Source organism: Ctenocephalides felis, unplaced genomic scaffold (assembly GCF_003426905.1).
Source record: "Ctenocephalides felis isolate EL2017-DRISC unplaced genomic scaffold, ASM342690v1 CF-g0.4_SCAFFOLD_01886, whole genome shotgun sequence".
In the NCBI taxonomy this organism is placed as follows: Eukaryota; Metazoa; Arthropoda; class Insecta; order Siphonaptera; family Pulicidae; genus Ctenocephalides; species Ctenocephalides felis.
Genome location: NW_020538040.1, coordinates 93665575 through 93686987, shown reverse-complemented (window position 1 = coordinate 93686987; position 21413 = coordinate 93665575). Strand labels below are relative to the sequence as shown.

The 21413-nt window shown below is 28.6% G+C and overlaps 3 protein-coding genes across 3 annotated transcripts in view; 1 reads left to right on the top strand and 2 right to left on the bottom strand.

Moving 5' to 3' along the window:
- Window positions 1-1704: 1704 nt before the first annotated feature.
- LOC113377252 (low-density lipoprotein receptor-related protein 12-like) lies at window positions 1705-11076 on the bottom strand. The gene is made up of 11 exons (XM_026617503.1): window positions 11025-11076; window positions 10788-10956; window positions 10526-10718; window positions 9888-10065; window positions 9495-9642; window positions 9159-9241; window positions 3758-4002; window positions 3347-3477; window positions 3066-3266; window positions 2603-2896; window positions 1705-2373 (listed from the first exon to the last, which is right to left on the bottom strand). The coding sequence occupies exons 1-11, from the start codon at window positions 11053-11055 to the stop codon at window positions 2004-2006; spliced, it is 2043 nt and encodes a 680-aa protein (XP_026473288.1). The 5' UTR covers window positions 11056-11076; the 3' UTR covers window positions 1705-2003.
- LOC113377253 (protein tumorous imaginal discs, mitochondrial) lies at window positions 7109-8809 on the top strand. Its single transcript, XM_026617504.1, has one exon. It carries the CDS (start codon window positions 7110-7112, stop codon window positions 8604-8606), a length of 1497 nt encoding a protein of 498 aa, XP_026473289.1. The 5' UTR covers window position 7109; the 3' UTR covers window positions 8607-8809.
- A 5770-nt stretch (window positions 11077-16846) lies between the features above and the next one.
- The window catches only part of LOC113378792 (ABC transporter G family member 14-like), a 213713-nt gene continuing 209146 nt past the window's right edge, over window positions 16847-21413 (bottom strand). Inside the window, exons 6-11 of the mRNA XM_026619385.1 lie at window positions 21110-21301; window positions 20475-20614; window positions 18830-19037; window positions 18336-18644; window positions 17428-17542; window positions 16847-17157 (exon numbers count right to left, since the gene is read on the bottom strand). Coding sequence (XP_026475170.1) covers window positions 16974-17157; window positions 17428-17542; window positions 18336-18644; window positions 18830-19037; window positions 20475-20614; window positions 21110-21301 — 1148 coding nt within the window. The 3' untranslated portion in view covers window positions 16847-16973. The remainder of the gene's footprint in view (window positions 17158-17427; window positions 17543-18335; window positions 18645-18829; window positions 19038-20474; window positions 20615-21109; window positions 21302-21413) is intronic.

Sequence of the window (21413 nt, the reverse complement as noted above, 5' to 3'; positions counted from 1 at the left end):
GAATTTATTACCAATATCTATTTTGCATTGTTTACATAATTCAACAGTATTGATTTTCCCTTTAGAAACAACACATAGGTGCCAATGTATCCATAAAATTTATTTGAACTCTCAGCGATTTTAAAAAAATTGAAGCAAAGTTCATATGTTTTTTTAATTACGCTTTGCAACTGAACTTCGTATAAATTTTATTTGTTAACAAGTGTGTCAACAAAAAAAAAAATACTAAAAAAAAAAACTTGTGCATATTAACTATAAGCTTATTCCAATTAATATTGTAAGTATGCTCACATAATACTCAATTGATATATTTAGGAATTTTGAGAATTAAATCGTTCAGCTTACAATTAATACTTGAAACAAAAATTATATAAACTTTTATGTACTAACTGGAATCGTCAACAAAACCATACACTACTGTAAGAGTGCTTTTTATTTCATATTAACAAAGTTTTGTACTCTAACAGGATGGAATATAAAAATAGATATTTAATTTCATAGAACCTGTAGAGTGATTAGTATTATAATGTTGTAGTATTAATTTATATATTACGCAAATTACAAAAGTTTTAATTTTGAACAAGATTAAATTATACATTACAACTTAAAATTATATATCAAAGTTTAGAAAATATATTCAACTCTACAAATTGTCACTGGTACACGTAACGGCTTTCCTATAATTTATGATGATACATTTGAAATATTTTGATAGCGCAAGAAGGTGGCCTTAGCCAAAATATCATTACTTGTTCAAATCTGTCCATTACCTTCTTATTGCATCAAAACATCACTCGGTTTGTTACGCATATTGTAATTTAAGATATAATTAACAAATATATAAAACAAAAATACATGCGCTATTAAACATGACCAAATAACAATTAACATAAACACTTTGATTTGTACAAATATATTACTCTTCCTATTAGATATACTATACTTTCTGTTCCGTCTCATTTATTTTAAACCTATGAGATGATATATATATTTTGTGTAAGCATAAGCATAATACAATCTGTATCACAATAACAATCTACATACTAAGAGGTTCAGCACTCTCAAAAATACTTTTGACACGGGGATCTTGTGCCTCACACAAAAGCATTTAATTATAAGAGACACACACATTTATGTGAACTAGATTTGTAGAAGTGCAATTATGCAAATATTCATACGAATATACAATCATAAAACACACTCATAAATATTCAGTAAGTTTTCATACATAGAAAACATGATTTAATACTCAAATCAGACGCAAACACTTAAAGCAGGCATTTATAAAATTGGATTTAATTTTAAATATATCACAAATAAATTTAATTTTGAATAAAGTGCAAACTCACATGTATTTCAATGAAATATGAGCATAAATAGTTATGTATTTGCTGTAAGTGACATGGTATATTCCCAATTAGGTAAATGTATCAAGTTGAGTTTTTTATGCGTTTAGAGAAAGAATGGTAATGAAGTAAGTGTCAGTTTATTTTTTATTACCGTCAGTTTTTTATGAATTTTGTAAGACTTGCAAATCAAATCTCAAATACCCCTTCAAAATGCACATCAGTTTGTGGAACATAAAATAAATTATTTAATAAATAATTAAATGACGTAATTAATAATATTTAAACAATATAATAACATTCATAATAGGGATGACAGATCAAACAAAATAATATAGATATTAAAATGTCTGCAAGGAAAACAATTTGTTTTTTGGTATAATCTAAAAAATCTTTGGAATTATCTTACATTATTTTTTAAAAAAAAGGTACAATTGTTGCATATATAGTACACAATAAAAATAAATAAAACCTAACTCTTTTCTAGCAAAAATACAACGCTAGAAAAACCATGAAATAAAAACCTACAAGAATATATATATATATCTATAAAATTTAAATTTTGGCGACGTTTTCACCATCACATATATCAACTTCACCCTAGCAGTCGTTCTCATGCATACAGATCACATAATTATTTCACTATACAAATAAATATTACGCATTATCTACTGATACGGATGCTGCACAGGCCTCGTCATGCGTCAAGCTAGCAATAGACGCAAGACTAGTGGTCGAAGTGCGACTTGGAGACATGTCCGACTGCACTTCGCTCGAGGATTGATTGCAACAGTTTGAATCTAATTCTAAATTTCTCGTTCTTATAGGTCGTCTATTTAATGCCGAAGAAGGAATATTCATTTCGATAGAATTTATCACAGAATCGGACTCAACATTTTCATTACCCTCGAGTACCTGCGAGAAATCCTCGATATCGGATGTAGATTTTGCAGGTCGCCGCTGACTTTGGTTGTGTCCACTGTGGCTATGCTGCTTTTCAACATTACGTTTCTTGTTGTGGTTTGACCTGGAAACATTATTATTGATCACGGCTTGAGTAAATAAATAAATCAAGTATAGCGCAACCAAAGTAAATATTATAAGTTTAGTTAATGGTAGAAAAAACAAGCTCCTGACTGAACTCGTGATTCCCTATAAATTATAAAGAATTTTTGATTCAACATAATGATAAACATAAAACCCAATATTTTGATATGTATAAATTTTCTGCTGTCTTAAATGTTAAATAAATAAACCTGTGAGTTGAAGCCAAGCCAAGCGGTACCATAGCCGTTGCAGATGTTGTCGGGCAGACGAAATTTGAATGCCTTGATCCTCCCGACCCAGGACGAGGTCTAGGGCGCGGTCTAGATATTGAAGATGCAGAGCTCGTAGATGTCGGAGTCGACTGCAATGAACTTCGCCGGCTACTACTTCCAGCGCCGCCGCAGGTAGCGCTTCCACCGCCAATGCTGGTGTGCCGCGCGGAACGTGAATGCCGCGTCGCACGAATTGGACGTACTTCAGTCGATTGCGCGATTGTAAATAATCTTAAAACAAATATTTCAAATGTTCACAGAACTTATATTAAATACAACCAACATCCGCACTCAATCCTTTATGAATAATACTTTAAAACTTAATGAAGAAATTCTAAGAATGAAAAAATGAGATGGAAACGATAAAAATAAATTTCTGAAACATATCAATAATACATACCTGTTAGATCTTGGTGTACTATCGACATGGCTGGTAACGACGGTAGGCAAACCAACGGCCACAGAATAAGCCGGGGGAGGTTCGCGATGCCAAAACTCTTCCTCCAAAGGCGCTGGCAAATGGGACGCGCCCCCAACCATGGACATCGGATGGTGCAAAGTACTTGTATTTGCAAATTGTGAGATAGCATCTTGATGTAACCTATGCAGTTGGAATACAACATAAACAATGTCATCTTTAGATTATAATTAAATAATTTAAATATGTATATAATAACATACCTATATTGCGATATAGTAGCCATACGCAAAGAATATAACCTACATGTACAACCAACGGCCAGAACAAGGAGTAAACCACAAACCAACGATCCCATGATAGCTGCAGCAATCACAGAATTCTGAAGTGATGACTGTGAATAATAAAATGAATTTTCTTAAATATTTCGGTTAAATTATTTGTAATAAATGTATCTAAGTTACCCAAATTTTCAAATTAAAGTCTTGAATAAAATAAATTAAAAAATATTTGATAGATTAATACTGAATAAATTTAACAATATAATACAAATTTAGTTACATTTTTTGAACACATTAGTTTATTTGATTATATTTAGTAACTATTAAAATTCACTATCATCTTGGCATCATTTAGATCTTTTTGATTGTTTGTATTGCAATATAATACTATACCCCTCCACAGCTAGTCTCGTCGCTGCCATCGGGACAATCTGCTGTTCCATCGCACCACCGTTCTGCTTCGAGACAAGGACCACCGTTTCCACAACGGGGACCTCTCGGACAAGGTGGTAATATGTGCGGTTCCAAGCAACCGACTTCGTCACTGCCGTCCGTACAATCCGCACTACCGTCACAACGTTGCAAAACGCTATAACAGCCACCATGGTCACAGGATAAGTGTTTGCCGCACTCAGTAGCTGCGGCAGAATAACATCAATACTATATTATCTAACATTTCTTCCGATTATTGATAATAAAAGAATTTCAAAATAGAGTTGCAATAAAACATCATAAAAACTATTAAACAAAAGTTTCGGTAAGAATGTTAATATTTGCTTGTATATTCGATGTATTTAATATTTTAAATTTAAAGGTACGATATAAAGGTAAAAAGTAAGTACTTTCAATTTGATAGTAATTGAATAACTGTATACATAGATATTAATTGAAAATATTTTTTAACTTCCCGAAGGAGAAGTTTATGTTTTCATCAAAACATCCATTCTGAATCGAATGAGACCAAATTTGAAAAAAGTATGTACAGTAAACCCTCGCTTTACGCGGCAAGTGCGTACCGTGCAGTATAGGAACCGTGCTATAAGAAACTCGTATTTAACATACAATTCAGGCTAATTCGTAGTGCGTTCTATGGAACCTTACATAGTGCAGTATGGGAACCGTGCTATGAGAGACTCAGAGTTGGTACAAATCGCACCATTTTTATCGCGTTGTATGGAGACCAAGAAATACAACTTGAAGTAGGAGAAATACGGACGAAATGACGTAAATGACGTGACGAAATTGAGACCTTATTCAAAAATTGGCGCGACGCAGTAATCAGCTCAAACGTGTTCTTAGGCGGCTATTATACAATCAGGCATGTCTAAAAGATAAAAGTCGATAACAAAATTTACAACAATACCCTTTTGCACAACGAACTTATGGGCTGTTGACCAAATACCGTGTAATAAGAAGTCCGTGTAGTCGGAGGGATGTCGGATTTTTAGCTCCGTGTAGTATGGGAACCGTGTACCCAGAGTGCCGTGTAAAGCGAGGGCCTACTGTATATGTGTGTATGTGTGCGCGTGTGTGAACAGATTTTTTGCCGTAAATCGACGTTTTCTCAAACGTAACGGCTAGACCGATTTCAAAAATTTAAAAGCCATTCGATGTATCTCGATGAGGACTAGCGTTTGTCAGTTTTGCGCGACGATCGACCGACCCGTTTCTTTGTAAATCGCAGAAAAGTGAAAGATTATTCGTCCACGTTTTAGCCCGCAATTTTAAATCGATTTTGAAAATTCAAAAAACCGTTCGAAAGATATCGGTTGGGAATCGAATCAAATCGATTAGTTTTTGGTAAAGATCGGCCGGGCCGTTTTCTTAAAATAAGGTGTTAAAAAAAATCGACGATTTCCATGATTTTTTTTTTGACGGTAGATACCATAGTTTGGGCTCGATCGTAGGTAATCGGTTAAGAGCGACGGGACTTGTTTCAGAGGTCCCGGGTTCGATACCCACTTCGAGCAGCCTGTTGCCAAGCAACAGTGACAACGATTTTCACTTGGAAATATAGATAGCAATATGTTTCCAAGTGAAAATAGCCCTCAGCCGGCATTGTTGCACCATACTTGCCCTATTACAGAGATTGTAATAAAAATTTATCATACAGAGATGTGACAACTGTTTGGGTTGCCATCTGTAATAAAACAAACGTAGTTTGTAATATATTAATCACAACAGCTCATAGAACCCATAAGTTCTGATCGCTGTTTAAATAAAATTATAAAAAAAAGATACCATAGTCTTTTAGATCATACTAAAATATTACAGCCCAACAACAAGTCGTTTAATTTTAAAAATTCGTCAAAGTTTGCAAAAATTAGTATAGTTTTTTTTTTTTTTTGGCTTTTGTCAAAATTAGACTTTCATCGACGTTTTCTTAAAAACGCCTGAACCGATTTCAAGAATTTAAAAACCAATCGATGTATTTTGATGTGGATTATGAAAAATTTTTCGTTCACGTTTTAGCTCTCAATTTTGAATCGATTTTAAAAACTCAAACTTTTCGAAAGATATTGGTTGAGAATGACACTGATTAGTTTTAGGTAAAATTCTACCTAGCCGTTTTTTTGAAATTAACTGTTGAAAAAAATTGTTTTGTCTATTTTTATAAAACTTTTTTTGGCAATAGATATCATGGTCTTATAAAACATACATAATGTTACGGTTCTACGACAAATAGTATAATGTTAACAATTCATCAAAGTTTGAGAAAATGTTATAGTCAAAATTTATGTCAAAAGTTGTTTTTATGATGAGATGAGTAAAGGCATTATCAATTCATTGAAATTTAAAATAATAAACTACAATTTTACGACATACAAGCATGTGCCAATGCAATATAATTAATAAAATTACAGTTAATTTAAATATGTTTGAGAAAATTCTAATCGAAATCGCAATGTTTAGATTTAATTGAAAGCGATAACTTTATTTTTAAAATGAACAGTTGAAAATTTTATCTAAATTTCAATTTCGGTTGATTAAGTTAATTCTTACACCTTTCGGGAAGTTCAGGCAACTTGCTTTAAAGCTAAATGCCACTTTCAACTAGTTTATTCTTAATTTTCGGAACGGGAAGTTCCAGCAAATTCCCTATAGGCACGATGCCATGCTAGTTATAGTATGCAAAGCGTAATACATTTTCTGCAATCAAACAGATATTTTAATTTTAGAAAAATGAGATATAAAAACTATTAAAATAAAATTTCAGGGATGGGGCGCCATTTTGGTCAGTGCCCCAGGACGCCAAATTTCTAAATCGCGACTAAAATATTCTTTATGCGCGGATCTAAAGTTTCAATAGGTATACAACCGGACTAACAACAAAAGTATATTGGATTAGATTAAACTTAATTTTTTCAAATCGTGTGAGGTAAATTGTTTGCTAAATTGCATTTTTCTGTCAAATTTGACAGTTATTTGATCATCAAAAATTCATGTCTCAAACTGATTTATCGTGGCATATGTTTTTGACGGTTCAGAGAAATAAACTAAATTTAAATTAAATCAAATAATACACTTATTTATTAGATTATTTAATTACATATAATTATCATGAAAAGTATAATTCTTTGCAATGTAGAACTCAAAAATATATTATTTGAAAAATGTTTATAAAAACGAAATTTCTTGAAATGAACGAGTCATAGGGATCAACCAATGACTACCAATTTGCGCAAGTGACTTATTTCATGATATGCGGCAACACTATTTCATCATTCCGTCTTGTCAGAAAAACATGGCCGGTGGATCAAAGGGTTTTATAATGATGTTGTCGTCAAAAAAATTACTTTTATTTGGAATAACTACTTTTAGTAAATTACAGTGCAGAAGTTTATGTTTAAGTTGTGAAAAATTTAATAATCAATCGTTATTGAATGTCAAGATCAATAATTCACAAAAACGTATTATTTCACGAGGTTTTCATCAAACACATGCAAAACGACGTAAAGATTACTATGAAACCCTTGGCGTCTCAAAAAATGCATCAGCTAAAGAAATCAAAAAGGCTTATTACCAATTAGCCAAAAAGTACCACCCAGACACTAACAAAAACGATCCTGATGCAAGTAAAAAGTTCCAAGCGGTTTCGGAAGCTTACGAAATTCTAAGCGATGATACGAAACGAAAGGAATATGACACATGGGGTAGTACCTCTGAACAGATGGGCGGCATGGGGGGAGCAGGCCCTCAAGGCTTCTCACAGAGTTGGAAGTATCAATCGACAATCGACCCTGAAGAACTATTTCACAAAATATTTGGTGATGCAGGATTTAAAACTGGAGGTTTTGATGACTTTGCTGAATCCAGTTTTGGATTTGGTGGTGCAAAAGAAGTATCTATGAAACTAACATTCTCTCAAGCTGCACGAGGAGTTAATAAAGATATTAATGTCAACATAGTAGATACTTGTCAGAAATGCAGAGGTTCCAGGTGTGAGCCTGGCACAAAGCCTGTCAAATGTACACATTGTAACGGAACAGGGATGGAGACTTTATCCACAGGGCCTTTTGTTATCAGAAGTACATGTAGGTATTGCAATGGCACTAGAATGTTTATTAAATATCCATGTGTGGAATGTGAGGGCAAAGGGCAATCTGTGCAACGTAAAAAAATTACAGTTCCAGTTCCTGCAGGAGTAGAAGATGGCCAAACTGTAAGAATGTCTGTTGGTAATAAAGAAATATTTATAACTTTCCAGGTTGAAAAATCTAATTACTTTCGAAGAGATGGTGCTGATGTACATACTGAGGCTGAAATATCAATTGCACAAGCAGTGTTAGGAGGAACCATTAAAATCGAAGGTGTTTATGAAGACCAAATTATCCAAATCAGCCCAGGCACATCATCACATACACGCATAAGGCTACCTGGCAAAGGCTTGAAACGAGTGAACACTTATGGAAATGGTGATCATTATGTGGTGATTAAAATTGGTGTTCCGAAGAAACTTTCTAAGAAACAAAAAGATTTATTAGAATCTTATGCTCAAATTGAAGAAAACACTCCTGGGCAAATATTTGGAGTGTCTTCATTTAAAACCAATACAGAAAAAAATGAAAGTTCAACAGAGGCTAAGGAGACTAAAGAAACAGTTACTGAAAGGGAATCAACATCAGAGGAAAAAACTCCGGAAAGCAAAGCAAATTGCACAAAAGTAGAAGATGAGGAGAAGAAACCTGAGGAAGATCCGAATGGAATTATGTCTAAATTAAAACGTGCTATATTTCACTAACACGTGTAACTACAAAATTATAACTCAAGTGATATGTACAGATATATATTATTGGAGAACTAGTATCTGTTTTTGAAAGTCTTGACATAACCATTAAGCTTTCTTGAGCTATACTTTATCTACCAATAACTAACAAGTAGTTATAAGTAGAGAACTATTTGAATGTATTAAATTTACATTGAATATAATAGAAATTTCCTGTACTCTATTGTTTTGATTTCAAACCATTATAAAATGTGATTTAAAAATGTCATTCTTAACTTAGAAAATAAGAAGCTCTATGCTATTTATGGTAAATAATTTCTTTTTGGATATGCCATAAACAAGTATTCCTTACAAATAAGGTCAAAAATAAAAACCTTAAAAAGAATTTTTTTTTACTACAATTAAAATATGATTCCATAAAAATCTATTTGTTTCTGAATACTGTCATTACACAAAAGTATAAATGTCACATTAAAAAATCTCTCATTAATCAAAGAATTTATGAAATTTTAATTAAGCATTTATGACATGTAAGTGACACTCACAACAAGAAAATTCCGTACTCACCACATCCAATTTCATCTTCTCCAAAAGGGCAATCCCAGTTTCCATCACAGGACTGATACATGCTATAACACCTATGGCCAGTTCTGAAATATATTTTTATTTATAATAGAATTAGTATTAGTAAATTAGTACCCTGATATTAAATACACATACATTTTTAAAAAATCAACTACGATTATATAAAAATAAACGATGACTGACCAAGTTTTTAAATAAAAATATCTGTTGCTTTCATTTATTAAATTTAGTTATGATTTTGGTAGTATGTTCAAATTATAGTTTGGATTTAATGTAATTAATAATATTTATAATAAAAATAATAAATAATATATAAACCTGCAAGGTATTTCAGTGGATTTGCAATGACCGCATCCCATCTCATCTTTTGCATTTTCACAATTCAATACTCCATCGCAACGTTGGGTGTAATTATCAAAACAATGAGGTGAGGGAGAACCACATGGAACCAATGGCGGAGGACAATCTGAAATATGAAAATTTAATTTAGATCAATTACCATACATTTGAAATTGTGAAATCTGTGTCAATTAGAAATATAAAGCATTTTAGTATAATCTTTACATTTTAAAAGTTATATTTGTTATATTTATTTTTTATTTAATATTATTTTTAAGGTTCTACAAAAATATGCATGTATATATTATTAGAAAATGGTCGGTGATTTAAGTTATAATTGATCTATTTTAAATATTACAAGTTAATACTCACAATATCCAGTTAGAGTTACACATTTCACTTCATCTGATCCATCTTTACATTGTTGTTGCCCATCACAATGTTGTTGTTCATCGATACAAAAGAAATCATCACAGCGAAATTGATTATCTGTGCACTTGGACTGGCTAGTACGAAACTCCAGTTTAAAGCCACGATGAAAACCATAATTCTACATGGTAAGAATTGTTGAAACTGTATATCATATATTAACTAAGAAACCGAAAGCAATTTTAGTATATAATTCATTTATCAGATCAATATATAACAATATTGATTGCTTGCAAACAAAGCAAGAAAACAGAGTTAAGTGTAAATAATTTGCAATAAAAATATTTCATTTGTAATTACAAGTTATGAACTTGGGATTCAACAGAAGTTTAGTATAAAACAAAGTGTATCAATGAATAAATTCAGAGTAGTAAATACGCAAATGTTGAAAGTGCAACCATTATTTAGAACCATATTAACTGGATTATAATGTAAAAAATATTCAAACTAAATTCTCAGATTCTAAGAAATTTATAAACCTCTAATTATCACCGAGTAATAAAGCAAGACTATTACCGAAGGAATGTTTACTGAAAATATTTCAACCTGTTTCATACTCAAGCTTTAACTTAGTACCTTACCATAGTTGTGTGAAAATCGATATAGGTTACTCTTTGAGACAACATCATAGATGTAAAAGTGCTGTTATATCCACAGCGTCTACGAAGTCCATTGCGCATATTATCAACAGATATTGAGATACCATTTCTAATACAGCATGGAGGAGAAAAACAAGTTTTTTCATGGTCAGGTTCAATGTCAACATCAACAAGACTGAAAATAGAATGGATATAGAAAAGCAATGTATCAAATCTGACACATCCAAATTCAATAATTACTCACTGTATAGATACGTTTACATTGTTTGATGTAAGGATAATCCATTTGCATGAAGTGTTATTTGGGTATCTATTTGGATAGAACGGGCTTGTAATGACACCTTCAGGTTCTGTATATTCTATAACTGGTCCACAATCAGCTGATCGGGGAATAATTTTAAGACCCCACGAAACTAGGAAATCAAAATGTAATTAAGAATTAAATCTATAGGCATGGTATATTGTAGTTGTACAAACTTACATTGAAGGAAGCAAAACAATAACAAAAACATTATAAAACTAAAAATATTGTTTAATGGCTTATTATTTTAAAAGTACAACAAAATTCTATCTTATCATTTTATATAATTTATTAAACGATAAAAATCTACCAATATTTTCATATATACAAATATGTAATAAAATTACTAAAAAGTGTCAAACATTTGACAGGAGAGGTGAAATAAAATTACGCTGTCAGAAAACGACCCACTTGGCATTATGGCAACACCAATTCAATAATATTTATTCGTGTACGACACCTCTTGTAAATGCAGCGAAATCCGGAAAGAGCGCTACTTCTTACGGTTAAAACAGTTTGAATGCATATGTTTGAATGAATTAATCATATTCTATACAAGTATTCATTAGTTTGTCAAGCACAAAGTAAATCATACGCGTTCATACGCGATTGAAGTAAAACTTATTTGCTACTGTGCAAGATGGCATTTAAGTAAAAATAAATACATCATATAACAATTTTGAATAATGTTTATTAGTAATATGGTAACACACGTGATGCACAAGTTTATTAGTATCAACCATTATACACATTTATATAATAATAAATTATAAATTTTATATTTATAATAGCATTAAAAATATTTATAATCTTTGAAAACAATAATGTAATTAAAGTCATACTTCAAATATAAAATGATCGGTTTGTCATTGTAATTAGCATTTAGGACTTGGACCTTCATTAGAGAAATGAAGTAAATGCTGATTAATAAATTCTATAATATTCGTTCACACAGTGGATTATGTTAAACAACGCCTAAACAAATATTGTTTTCGCAACTTTACTCATCATGTAATTGTGTTTCAAGAACTTCATGTAATTAAAATTAACATACATTCATTGACTGCTTGTATTTTTTTCATGCTCATTCTTTGAGCAGCTGTAATATCTATCTTGCCTAAAAAATATTTTCCATTTTAATAACTTCTAACTTATAAAAATATTTATAGAAAATACGAATAATATAAAAATAATTTGTAATTAATAAACTTACGTTTAGTACACGGCTCAAATGTTTAATTTGTTTTATTATTTTCAAGGGACAGGGTAAAATATTCTTCTGATTCAGGCATTTTTCATTAAATCAAGATTTGTACTACGATGTAACTTTAAATGTTTGTTTATCTATGCTGATTTCCTTATTGATATCGGTACGCATACAACGACAAATCTCTATTCACATACACGACAACTAATCACAATCGACCCGTATTGAAATGATTTGAATGACGTACAGTTCGGGCGTAACGTAATTTCTGTTGCATTTGTACGGATTTACACCCTAGTCGCGCCTAAAAAAGTTTTACTTCAAAAACATAATCATATGAATTACATTTTGCAAAAGGTTTTCTTAATATATATTAATTAATGTGATATTTCGATAATAATTATAAATATACATTAATATAATCCATCCCATTCGTTCTATTTCATGTCTATGTCCTCCATTGAGAAATCATAAATGTTAATCTTAAGAATATGTAGATTTAATTTTAGTATCTTGATGCATTTACTGTATAGTCTTGATTTAATTAAAAAATAACAAATGATTATAAATGACTAAACAAAGCTTCAACATCTTATATAATTTCACCTGCCTTCGACAACGGGAATTCTTTAGGACTGAAAATCAAGTTAAAATATAAAAAATAAGATATATTAATGTATCTTGAAATAATTATAATAATTATTTTAAATTAAATTTAAATTAATAATTATATCTAAATTTAGATATAAATTTATTTCACCTTTGAAAAGAAATTAAAATTATAATTAGAAAAAAAAACATTTAAATCATTCATTTATTTAGAAAAGTCAAAAAGGATTGGTATGATTGACAATACTACATATCTGAGTATAAATTATTGTTTCTATATAATCACTTACTCAAATCTAATATTATTCATAGTGTAATTACAATTATAAATATTAAAGTTATACTTTTTGAAACATACATCTGAAAAAAATAACAGATTATATCAACATAACAATTATTAATTATATATTATTGTTAAACTTACAATTTAATAAAAATAATATAAAAATGAATGCATATTAAACATATATATATATATATATATATATATATATATATATATATACACTTGCTTTGCACTAAAGACATTTTCAAAAACCTAAACCACTGAAATCTCATTGCATTTAGAAATACTGTTAAATGGGGCACACAACGCAGAAATATTTTCTGCAATGCAAAGATCAAAACAATCTCCAAATCTTTTATCTCACAAATCCATACCTGCATAATGTATTAAATACATTATACTGAATTTCTAAAAATGCCTATTGTGATGTCATTACATTTATTAAACTTGATGCATAAACGATTCTTTCGATAGTTTTTAAAAATGAAAATTATTATATCCATTTATACTAATGCATTCTCTCAGCATCATAACATTTATTGCTAAAAAAATTACACTTATTCACAAAAGTTTAGTATTTTCTTTTTATAAAAACCAGTTAACATAATTTCACACTTTTATTTAAGCTTATCTATTAGTAAATATAATGTTCAGTGTAAAACAAATCAATAAATTATTACTTAAATCTAAAATAAAGTATGTTTTAAAAGATTATATGTATATATATATATATATATATATATATATATATATGTATAGATTATGCTTATAAGCACATATCATAATGTATGAATGTATTACTTGATTTTATTAAAATACAAGTTATGAAATATCACGCAAAAAATTATACAAAGAAATATGTATGTTTATATAGCTACTTTTAAAGTACATGTTATAAAATTGTCTCAGATGCTTGTATACACATATCATAAATATATATATATATATATATATATATATGAATATATGCATATTTATATATCAATAAATAAAAACCAGTAAAGATTATTATGTGATCCTTCTTAGAAGAATTCATTAAAATGAAATTTTGATGTACTCCATATTTTCATTTGAATAATACTCTTTGACCATACTCAAGAATAGAAAGCAAACATTTCAATGCGAAACAACAGGTTAGGTCAGTAATTAACATATTAGCTTACATTATAACAAGGCAAATTTATTAATGTGATGTAAACCAATTTTAGAATTTCATTCACATATAGGTGGGTAAAATATAAAATTTAATTATTTTGCATTATAAAATTGGCACTTCACTTTTTCTAATTTAGGCACAATATAAAAAACAATCTACATAATATGCATTACATGAATATAACAAACAAAGGATGTAGCTACTATTCTGTGAAGATAATTTTACTATGAATAAATGTACTTAAATGTGGTCCATTTACAGAAATAATCCCTTTCATGCAATTTTCAAGTATAAAATTACACAGCCAAATTTGTCATTTGAATTTTTTTCATACATCAAGGACTGTTAGGCTTTATGCCGTATGTCAATCATTTGAATTTGTTTAGTATAAAATGTTACTTTATTTAAATTTAATCAACCATTTAAATTTTAAACAATATTCATTTTGCCTATAAAATCTTTTGAAAAACTAAATATACACATTGTTAGCTATATTCATCTTATTCACTGATGATATTATTATTATTTTAACTTATTGTGCTTCTGGAAAAGTTCTATATGTTTAGCTATATTTTTACAATATTATTTTATGAATATTTATTTAAAAAATTTGCTAGTATGAAATATGAAAAACAATTTTTGTTATATGTGCATTAAACAATTCTATTAATAGTATGCTATGTTTTGCAATATTTAATAGGAATTGCGTAAAACTATTATCATATTAATTCATAAGTGATTATTTTCAATATCAGTCATACAGATATAAATGTTACAAATGTTATATCTAATATCACGTATAAAGAGACACCTCGTCTTCATAACAGAAAAGAAACATAATATTCAATATTTTTATAGAAACTTTTTTAATCTTAATATATCTAGTTTTACATGTAAAAACTAAAAATGTTATGGTATGATTTTTATGAGAAGTATCATAACTATGTTCAATATTATAGGAATATGCGTCACAAACATCAAGTATAAGTAACCGAATAATGATAAATTGATCATATTGTAACTAAAACATTTTGCATACGAAGTTTAAAATTTGATTAAACAATTGATTTAATATATATATATATATATATATATATATATATATATATATATATATATATAAGATAGTCTAATAATTGGACATAACATCAACAAAAAACATGAATTTCTTTAAAAATGTAATTAAAAATCCATACGTCTAAGCTACAACCCTACCCTTCATTCAACGGAAATTAAAATGTATAACAACTGAGTTTAAAAATTATAAAAAAGTAAAATGTACTTACAATTTGCTTATTCTAGTATTAAAAATTGATTATTGTCTTTTCTGTTTTTAACACTGAAATAAGCAAATTGTAAGACTTACAATTTACTTATCCCTCGTAGATTACAATTTGCTTATCTCAGTATTAAAAACAGAAAAAACAATAACATATTACCTTTTGTAATTTCCCAAACTCAATTGTTGTTAGTTTATTAATGTTATGACCCATCGAATTGAGAATATATATATATATGCTGATAGTTTTGTCGATGTTGATACATATCTGAAGTCTTTTGCAGCCTAATTGCCGAATTAATTTTAAATCGACGATTGGGCTGCAAAATACTTCAAGTATATATATATATATATATATATATATATATATATATATGTATAAATATATATATATATATATATATATGTATGTATGTGTGTGGGTGTGTGTGTGTGAATCATCAAGAAATATGAATTATTAAGAAATATAATTTAAATTAGTAAACATTATTTGAGAAATTAATATAATCAAATTTGACAAAATTAATTAGTTTCAAAAGTCCTCTCTTGATGTCTGATACAGGAATGAAAAGTCATAACAAAGCAACTACAGTACACATAATGCCTTTACGATATTATATTTCGGAATTTATCAAATATTACTATAATAGATTTATACTAACTTGTAATTTATTATCTAACTTGTAATAACATTCTTATAGAACATATGTAAATATAAAATTTCATAGTGTTCAAAATCACTATTCATAAAAATTCATATACAGTTTTAATTTTAAACTAGTGACAAGTTAATAAATATTATATTGTCAACTAAAAATTAAGTATAATAAAAATTTACATTTTTACACATAAACCAATGGTATAAAAATAAGAGTATGTCATTATTTACTTTAATGCAAATCTATTCTATATGTTGCATACTTTCCTATTTATAACATCACACAATTTCTTGTTTTAATAAATATTTAACATATAATTTGTTCATGTGTAACTTTACTAATAATGCATAATATATATATATATATATATATATATATATATATATATATATATATATATATGAATACACTCATATATATTCCCTACATACAAACACACACGCACATTTATATTTATATATATATATATATATATATATATATATATATATAAACATGTACAATTTTGAGTCTATATAACTAAACTGAGTAATAATTGTATAATCATTAGCTTAAATTATATAACATGTAAGTATACATGTTACAAAAATACTACATAGGTGCAAATTTTTGTGCTCTAAATGTTAGAACAACCAAATTTTTTTGACTTGAACACAGTCACGGTTATAATTTTATATCACGCAATTTGTTTTATAATATTTACATTTAAATTTTCGATTATAAGATAGCTGTTTGCATCATATGCAAGTAATAATAATAATTAATATTAAATTGGTATATTAAAATTATTTATGAAAATGGTGCTATGAATGTTTATGTATGACTATTTAACAGTTCTTTTCATATTTATTGATTATAAAAATCATAAAAGTATATATTATTATATATAAAACTATATAACAATAAGTTAAAATTCTAAAAATGCTTCTTTTGTCACTTTGGGCAGCGTATGTAACGAAGCACTAAATATCCTAACAGTCTGAATACAGTAAAGAAAATTAGAAGAACTAAAGTGTTCAACCACAAGGGCTCTGAACTGCCCTGCGCCTGAAGAATATCTTGAACAGGTATTATCTTAGAGTGAGCACAAACTGCAAACTTACTTTGTTTGGCGCATCTGTTATGAAAAACAATAACTAAATTTAAAGCAAAACATTCATGCGTTTCATTAGGATTGTAAAATACTATAACACATCTAAATTTTACACTATGAGCAAAAATTTTAAATTATATAGTTATAATTCAAATATTATATAGAAACGTTATATTTGCAATTCTATAATTTTAAACAGAAAAATGTAATATAAAAACATTTGATCAAAAATGTTTTAATTGTTGCTTTTTTAACATATCATAAAAGCTGAAGTGAATTAAAAAATGTACTCACGCAATGGCAGGTCCTTCTGTAAATTCTAAAATCTGCATATTTTGATATGCATAATGAATCATACTTGTATATCGAACCCATTGCAACCATGCTGGAAATCTAGTTGACAGATATCCTGCAAAGTAATTTTAAAAACATATTAAATTCAAACCCTAACACGTTTTTCGCAATTCTGAAAAATAGTTGAGCAATAAGAAACCAAACAAAATAAGTTAAATCAATTGGCAATATTAAATAATATAGCTTGAGATAAAATGAGATCAAAAGTGCAAAAAAGAAAGAATGTTTCTTTATGTCATGATGAATGTTATAATTACATTTAATAGTATTTATATGAGTATTATATATATATATATATATATATATATATATATATATATATATATATACAAGGTGTCAAGCCAAAACAGAATTTGAAAAATTTGTGCATTTAGATAAAACTTAAGGTTTTGGTTGAACTATAACCACTTTTCAGTTATTGTGGTTAATCTTTTTTTATTGTTAACAAATAAACACAATGTAAGGAAAAGTTTTAGCCCAACAGCTTAGAAGGACATAACGTTCTGTCAGCTGTTAAAATATTAGAATAAGAATAATAAAACAAAAAATTAAACTACTATCGCAACTACTATTAACCATAACTAATAACTAAATTCCTTGATAGTGCTCTAATTCTCCAATACTGTTTTAATATCACTTTACCATATCTTGTCTTATATTGTTACGTATTTATTGCTTTTTATTAAATTATGTTTCATATGATTCTTTGTTTATGATAAACTTCCATATCACATTTATAAAGTTTATATGATATTCAAAATATATTTTCAGATAGCATAGATGACAAACAAACCAGGAATAACAAATACATAAAACTTATAAACATTTTAAAAGAAAACATTACAAACCCCCAAACAGTTGCGTCGCCAACGTGTACAGCGCGCTAATTGTGACTGACAGGTTCATATCCATACAGCAAGCTCCAACAAAAAAGCCAACGCTTTGGGCAACAATGGTATTCAGTAATAAAAAGCCTAACATTGTCAAAAAAAGCGTCGGGTTACTGAATCCCAACATTGGATAGGATATCAAATGATAAACTGCTGGCAAAGTCACTACGAGTGGCAATTCACCGACCATTTTTGCCATGTAGTAAGCAGAAAGCCTATAAGCTCCAGATCGTCTCTCTTTGTTGATAACCTCACGCTCTGGAGGGACTAAAAAACAATTTCATAAAAATTTGTTAAATATATGGATACAATACAATTATATTATATGTTCATATTTACTTTGTGTTTATATTTTTAACAAACAATTTAACAGACAAGGCAAAATATTGTAAACTATTTGTAAAGATAAATTTCACAAAATTTTATACAAAATAATATTCACTCCGTCTTACATGAACTGAGCGCACCAAACAGTGCAAATAGCATCCAATAAGTTTGGGAGAAAAACATCCATCCCTGTATATCGTGCAATGATTCTTCAGTTTTCGGTAATTGAAACCAAAGCGCGCCTGCCATTATACCTAATCCAATTGTTTGCACCCAGTTTAATCGAGATAACATCCTTGGCCTAGCTTCCTTAAAATTGCGCTGTGATAAAACCTGATAAAAACAAAAACTTAAATATATTCTATTTTTATAACATATATAATCAATTAAGACAGACAATTTGGTGTGTTTGTTATGTTTAATTTCCATTCAACATTATTATATGATCCCAACTAGGGTTTGTCGGTTTTTAAAAACCGGTTTTTTGACGAAAATTATGTAATTCGAAAACCGGTTTTTTAGTAGAAAAAGTCGGTTTTCACTGTATAAATGGAAAATGACAAAAATGCCCAAATATAAAAGAAAGATGCAGGCGTTTTGATTCTTGAAATTATATCAGTTCGATAAAATTTGAAATCATATCAGTCTGCTATGGCTTCCAGAAAGGTTTTGTGTTATCTTTTGTCTAATTAAGATATTAATTTAGATTTTAATACCAGTGTATATATTAATTGAAATCAGTGTGTCTTCTTCTTGAAAAAGTAACTTCCTCTACTCAAACTTCAAAAAAAAAAGTTTTTAGTCCTAGAAGCCACAAATAAAAAAATAAAAAATTAAGAATTATTATATCAGGCTCTAAAAGCAATTAAGCCTAGTTCAGTCGCAAGTAAAAGTATTTTCTATTTCGGGAAATTTTGTGAGTAAACAAAGGACACGTCTAAGTAACAAATTGATAGACGTTCTTTCTCAGTATTTTAAAATAATATTTTATTAAACAAGAAAATAATTAGAATGTTTAAATGTAATTAATTAAAATTACTCGGCTTAAAATAGAAAATACTCTAGTATAGTTTAATTGTTTTTAAAACTAAAATTGATATTAACAAGTATGTATCAACATGTATCTATTTTTTTTAAATTTAATAAATGTTTTTTATTTAAAAATGTATTATTTTTATTTATTCGAAAAATTTCCTTTCACTATCATAAAAATATTTTCATTTTTATATGTGAAAATAATGCATGAATAACGAATAATTATTCAAAGTTATTTAATCCAGATAAACTATTATTTTTTTGTTTTACTAATTAAAATTAAAATAATTTTGTTTACTATCTACTATTTATACTAATAAATAAATTTAGTCAAATACTGCTTTAAATCGCACTAAATTTGCGGATAAATATCTGTTATTACAGATTATTCGAGAAAAAATTTATTTTCTATATAAAATTCGAAAACCGGCTAAAACCGGTTTCTGGTAAAATTAAAATTCGAAAACCGGTTTTCTGAAATGCCGGTCTTTGTATAAACCCTAATCTCACTCAACTTGGTTAAAAAGCATGCAACTTTAAATATCGAAATCCATAAGTATTTTATACACTTTGAGGCAAAATCATTTTCTGAAAAAATATATCATCTCAATTTGCGATTTTAATAAAATTATATAGTATTGCTACATTTTGCCAAAGGTAATTATGGTCAGTTACCTAATAGAAATGAACAATTTTGTGAGAATATTTAAAATAAGAATTTCATTTAATTCTTACTTTGAACTGCGTGCAAAAAGATGTGGGGTAGCCCAGCCAACAATCACCCTCTTGTGTATCGGAGCTTGAGGACGACGCATGCGATTGGGTATCCATCCATAGGCGTGCTTCGGCCTCCGCTTGGCTTTCGTCTACTACGACTTCAAGAAATAATAAAAAAAAATCAGTTAAAAACACTTGAAACAAATTCATTTACTATTACTCAAGCTTATCAATTCAATTCTCAAATTTTTACATTTGTATTATGGCATTTTATCATTTTTATCATAACTTATTACTTTATTTAAAAATATCTTGATTTTTAACACTATTTTATTGTCTTTTCCAAAAATTCCGGTTTACCGGCTCATAATTTTCAAAATGCACGATTTTTTTTTCTATTTAATTTCATGTCAGCTTCTATCGGTCTACAATACTATCGTTCAGAAACACTCTGTACAGTATATATACTGAAGTGAAGGAGTTAAGAAAATCTTCAAAATATGAAAAATACATAAACTCAAAATCATAGAATATTATAGTTTTTTGTTTCTTTCTATTTTTGTAATATAATTTTGCTGATTTTGATGAGTTTATTTAATTTTTATAATTTGAATATTTTCTTAGCACTTTCACTCCACTGCCATTAGCTCTACCTCCATTAGCAAGCACATGGTGGTCTTGATGCAGAGTAAAGTTTTGCAAGTGTTGGTACTTTTCGCAAACTATAGCGGGTGCAGTAAAATAATCCGGCTGGAGTTCTATTGGATAATTCGGGTCCAAACGCGCCGCTCGCGACGCTGATAATATTCTGTCTCGTACATCGGGCGTGCTCTTTATGTGCTCCACTATAACAAAGTATATATTACTAGTAACATTTATACTTATGCAATTATTTATATGACACATCATGTAATGCTTAAAAACTTTAAGCAGAAAAAATATGCAGTGATAAATACC

What these genes read in the sequence shown, in the direction of transcription:
- LOC113377253 (XM_026617504.1), top strand. Translation starts at nt 7,110, where the DNA reads ATGGCCGGTGGATCAAAGGGTTTTATAATGATGTTGTCGTCAAAAAAA.
- LOC113377252 (XM_026617503.1), bottom strand. Translation starts at nt 11,055, where the DNA reads ATGTTTTTGTTATTGTTTTGCTTCCTTCAAT. An exon ending in TCCACTGAAATACCTTGCAG is followed by an intron (nt 9,242 to 9,494) that starts GTTTATATATTA and finishes AATATATTTCAG; the next exon opens with AACTGGCCATAGGTGTTATA. An exon ending in AGTACACCAAGATCTAACAG is followed by an intron (nt 2,897 to 3,065) that starts GTATGTATTATT and finishes ATTTGTTTTAAG; the next exon opens with ATTATTTACAATCGCGCAAT.